General features: G+C 42.4%; 1 protein-coding gene across 2 annotated transcripts; it reads left to right on the top strand.

Moving 5' to 3' along the window:
* Nucleotides 1-740: 740 nt before the first annotated feature.
* LOC127966860 (uncharacterized) lies at nucleotides 741-4,674 on the top strand. 2 transcript variants are annotated; one of them, XM_052568181.1, is made up of 3 exons: nucleotides 741-4,234; nucleotides 4,355-4,463; nucleotides 4,592-4,674. In XM_052568181.1, the coding sequence occupies exon 1, from the start codon at nucleotides 2,687-2,689 to the stop codon at nucleotides 3,887-3,889; it is 1,203 nt and encodes a 400-aa protein (XP_052424141.1). In that variant the 5' UTR covers nucleotides 741-2,686; the 3' UTR covers nucleotides 3,890-4,234; nucleotides 4,355-4,463; nucleotides 4,592-4,674. The 2 variants fall into 2 exon arrangements, with proteins under 2 accessions (XP_052424141.1, XP_052424140.1); XM_052568180.1 differs by having other exon boundaries at nucleotides 4,351-4,463.
* Nucleotides 4,675-5,066: the final 392 nt, after the last annotated feature.

Here is a 5,066-nt window from a genome sequence, read left to right as displayed (position 1 = left end):
AAATCCTGCTCTGCTTCATTAGTCCATCTTTTTACTGTCCTTAATACAGGTTTAGCTGATTTTAGTTTCTGCCTGTAGGACGGTATAAGATGAACCAGAAGGTGATCAGAACGTCCCAAAGCTGCTCGTGGAACAGAGTGAAATGCATCCTTTATTGTGGTGTAACAATATATTACTGTCTCTTGTGGGACATGTAACATGCTGTCTTTGGCAGTTCACGGGAGAGATTGGCTTTATTAAAGTCCCCAAGAATTATTAAAACAGAGTCCGGGTGTTGTCGTTCTGTCTCTATGATCTGCTCAGCGAGTTTCTGTAAAGCTGAGCTCACAAGCACTTGAGGAGGGATGTAAACACTGACCAGAATGAACGAGTGAAACTCCTGCGGCGAATAGAACGGCTTGTAGTTAATGAAGAGTGTTTAGAGATTTGAGCCGCACGTCTTCTTTAACACTGTTACATCTGTACACCACTGTTCATTGACATAAAAGCATGTCCCGCCACCGCGCGATTTCCCCATTGATTCTGCATCGTGGTCCGCTCTGGACAGCTGGAAGTCAGGCAGATGGAGCTTACTCTCCGGTATGTTGTCATTCAGCCAAGTTTCCGTGAAACACAGAGCAGCAGAGTGAGAGAAATCCTTATCTGTCCGAGAGAGCAGAAGCAGTTCGTCCGTTTTGTTAGGTAGAGAGCGGAGATTTGCCAGACGGATGCTAGGCAACGGCGTTCGAAATTCGCGTTTTCTGAGTCTCACGAGCACACCAGCTCTTTTTCCCCGTCTGTGCATCCTCTTGAAGCGTGTGATCAGCGCAGCCGCTCCGCCGACAAGAATGTCCAGCAAAACATCACAATAGTCGAAAACTGGTGATATATCGGGAGATGTGTGTTGCTGAATGTCCAGCAATTCGTCCCTGATGAAACTGATAGTGTGAAACTGACAAAAACAACTGCAGAGCACGTCACGGAGGCAGCCATCCTGTATCGGCGCCAGCGTAGTAATCGTAGTATTGTGGAGGGAAGCGTTGATGATGTGAGTGAGTGCAGGTACAAATTCAGGAGAAATGGCTTGAAGGAGATGAGATGGAATTGGATCAAGCGGGCAAGTTGTAGGGTGATTAGAAAGGATGAGTTTTGACACTTCTGCCTCAGAGAGTGAAGAGAAGGATGTAAATTAGTGTAAGTGTGCTGGTGATATGAGCTTGACTGATTGTGGTGTGGAAAATTGTGCACTAATGTGTTTAATTTTATTAATGAAAAACGTTGCAAAGTCGTCAGCTATTAGAGATGAAGCAGGAGGAGGAGGAGGACAAAGATGTGAGGAAAAGGTTTTAAAAAGCATGCGGGAGTTAGATGAATTGTTAATTTTGTTATGGTAGTTTGTCCTTTTAGCAGAGGAGAAAGATGACATGTGGAGGGGTAAGTGATGTGTCAGGGATCATGTTGAGGTTAAGAGTGAGGAGGAAGTGATCCAACGTGTGCAGTGGAGTAACCAGAACATGATCAGTAGAGCAGTTTCGTGTATAAATAAGGTCCAGTTAGTTGCCTGATTTGTGAGTAGCAGTAGTTGACACTCGGTTGAGATCAAAAGAGGCAAGCAGAGTGTGGAAATCGGCAAACAGAGGTTTATCTAGATGAATGTTGAAATCTCCAAGCATAACTAGGGGAGTACCATCCTCAGAAAAGGTTGAGAGCAACACATCTAATTCATGCAAAAAGTTACCCAGTGGTCCTGGGGGTCGATAGACAACTAAAAAATTTATTTTAAAAGGGTAGGTAACAGTAACTGAATGAGATTCAAAGGAGCTGTTGATACCCAAAGATGGTAAAGGATTAAATTTCCAATCATTAGAGATGAGCAGACCAGTACCTCCACCTCTTCCAGTCAAACGGGGGGAGTGGGAAAATGAGAAATTATTGGAGAGTGCAGTAGGTGTAGCAGTGTCCTCTGGTTTGATCCAGGTCTCTGTTAGGGCCATGAGATTGAGCTTTGAATGACTAATAATAGAAGTAATGAAATCGGTTTTGTTTACATCAGACTGGCAATTCCAGAGACCAATAGGAAAAGAAAGTAGTGTATTAGCAGACATAGGCAAAGTATGCAGGTTGTTAAGATTGCACTGTCTACATTGCGTGTTGCATGGTTTACGAGTGGTAATGATAGTAGGGATCTGGAAACACATAGTAAGATTTGGTTATAAACAAAAAACAACTGAAACAGAAATTAAACAAGGAAAAGGAAAAAGATTAATAAAAAAAAACATATATCCCCTGCCAGTGTCCCTGCCCGGTAGAGTCATACGGTAGAGTCCATGGTCTTTACACTCTTCGGTCTTCACATCAGGAGGGCTTAACTGGAGGGCTGCCGCGACTGCTGCCGCGGTATACTACTCTTTTTTTAAACCCGACAAAACTGAAATTTAATTCAGCTGAACGTACTTTACTGTTTATCACAACAAAGGTCTGAGCAAGCGCACAACACTGACAACGTATGCGATAGAGTACGAGACCAAACGCAGCACGTCTCAACACCGTAAACAAAAAAGTGTTTCCTAGCAACGACAACTGCGCTAAACACTAATGAGACAGGAAATAAATACACTTACGATCTGCTTTTAACTCATGCTGACTCACAGCATATTGCTGACACGCCAGAAAAAGGGATCGATTTCACAGCAACGTGATAAGTTCAATGTTATATCAAGATGTTTTTCACCTTATAATGTGGCATGAAACAACACTCAGTGTAAGATTGAGATGCATTACCTGTGATACACCAGCAAAAGCCATGCTGAAGTGCATCAAACAATTCTCAGGTTACTGTGGCTGTGATGAATGCACCCAAAAAGGCAACTGGGAGGGGCGCATCACTTACCAACAAGTCCATGACCTCACTTTGAGGAACAATGTCTCATTTAGAGAGCAACACCAGCCAGAACATCATCACGAAAATGCTGTGTCCCCTTTCAGCAATCTCCAAATTGACATGATCAAGTGTTTCCCTGCTGACTACATGCACCAGTGCTGCCTGGGAGTGATGAGAAAAATGCTCCTACCATGGTCACAGGGCAAGTCGGGGCATCTGCTATCGCCGGCTCAGCTGAGGGAGGTCAATCAGAGGCTAAGGAACTTGAGAAGTGACATACCCCATATTTTTGCCAGGAAGCCATGCAGTCTGGAGGAATTGGAGAGGTGCAAGGCCACTGAATCCAGGCAGTTTATGCTCTACACTGGCAAAGTTGTTCTCCGGGGAATCCTGCCAGAAACCCTGTACAGTCATTTCATGGCCTTTAGTGTGGCTTTGTGTATACTAGTGTCTCCACATTTAACACAAACCCACAATGTGTATGCCCATGAGCTCCTCACATATTTTGTAGAACAAGGCCGGCACATATATGGGAAAGAATTCCTAGTGTACAATGTGCACTCACTGCTTCACCTCACTGCTGATGCCACCACATATGGATCATTAGACAAATGCAGTGCCTTTGCGTTTGAGAGCTCCATGCACAAGCTGAAGAAGATGGTTAGATCAGGAAACCATGTTCTAGTCCAATCAACAAAACGGCTCCAAGAACGATCACAGATTCCTGTACAAACAAGTGAAGAGAAACCAATACAATTGAAACATCCTAATAATGTTTACATTGTTAGCCCAACATCCTGCTGTGAAGTTCTGGAGAGGACCAACTCCGGAAAGCTCTTATGTAGAGTCTTCTCGCACTTAACGTCGTACCTTTACGAGCCATGTGACTCGATGATCTATGGAGCCTGTGTATGTGGTCCATCAAAGATGGAGATCCTGGACAAGACAAACTTGCAAGGAAGGTCAATGATCCTTGAGGACGGGCATGGCCGCAAAGTTGTCTTTTCTCTCCTTCATGACCTTGATTAATGAAATATGGAAATATGTACATAGTATTATTTATTTTTTTCTGTCATTGCTTTAATGTCTTAACTTAGATTTCTCTCTCTTTTCTAAAGAGTGTCTGTTTTTCTGTTTGTAATGTAGGTTGGATTTTACATAGTTATTTTTGAACAAGAAAATGCAATTGCTGTGGCGACTGCATTATGGGTAGAGGAGGTGAATGGGGTAAGGGAACATGCGCGCACACACACACGTAATACCGGAAATAACATATTCTCTGAAATGTTTTAGGTTCTGATTTGGCAAAGCCCTCCCAAAGTCCAGATAAGGAGCTCTGGAAGCGGCACAAAATAAGAATACTCTCCCAGACTGGTGAGAAAACTGAATAAATATATAGTCATGTGGAGGTACACTGCCTTTACACAGTAAAATTATTACAAAAACTAAAAAGGCAACTCAAATTTACTCTGTCCTTGGACAACTATAAGACAGCCAGAGAACGAGGCAAAAAAGCTGTAGAAAGTTCAAACGTGGACACAGAAGAAGAGGTGCTAAAAGAGCGGGAAAAAAGTACCATCAAAATACTGGAGCGAGAGTTCAGGTAAACACAAGCGATTGCTTTTGTCATGCATTACTCCACTGTTCATGTATAAAAATCATGCCATGATTACAGAAAAACTACTGTATAAAACTTAACTATATATAAACTGTTTCATCCTGAATAAATAGGAGAATGTGAGATTCCTACCAAAAAAGAAGAATAATGTCCACATCCTCTCAGAAGCCATCAAGCCTCCCAAAGCCTCCAAGTTGTAAGTAACAGATTGAACTTTTGGTGTCATTTCTTGTGTTGTGATTTGATGGTGGTGCGTCAATTAGTGAACAGGTAAAATAAGTGCGTTGCCAGCTGACGGGAAGAAGCTATTTTGTGTGAAATACAAACAGATTTCTAATATAAAAATCCTATTTTAAAAATGTTTTGAATTTGGTTGGAGTGTCTTATATTGTGTGAGTTGTGGGTTGGTATTTTTTGTCATTGCATTTTGTGTAAAATTCCTTGTGAAAGAACTCAACTCCCCTGAACTGAGTTTATCCCATGCTTTCAATGTCTGTTTTTAGACAAACCACCTCCTGACATCACAGCTCACTCACCTGAGGAAGAAGAGCCATCCCTGCCAAATCTTTCAGCTAATAATACTTTTCA

This window comes from Carassius gibelio, chromosome B10 (genome assembly GCF_023724105.1).
Source record: "Carassius gibelio isolate Cgi1373 ecotype wild population from Czech Republic chromosome B10, carGib1.2-hapl.c, whole genome shotgun sequence".
Lineage (NCBI taxonomy): Eukaryota > Metazoa > Chordata > Actinopteri > Cypriniformes > Cyprinidae > Carassius > Carassius gibelio.
This window is presented reverse-complemented; position numbering and strand designations above follow the sequence as displayed.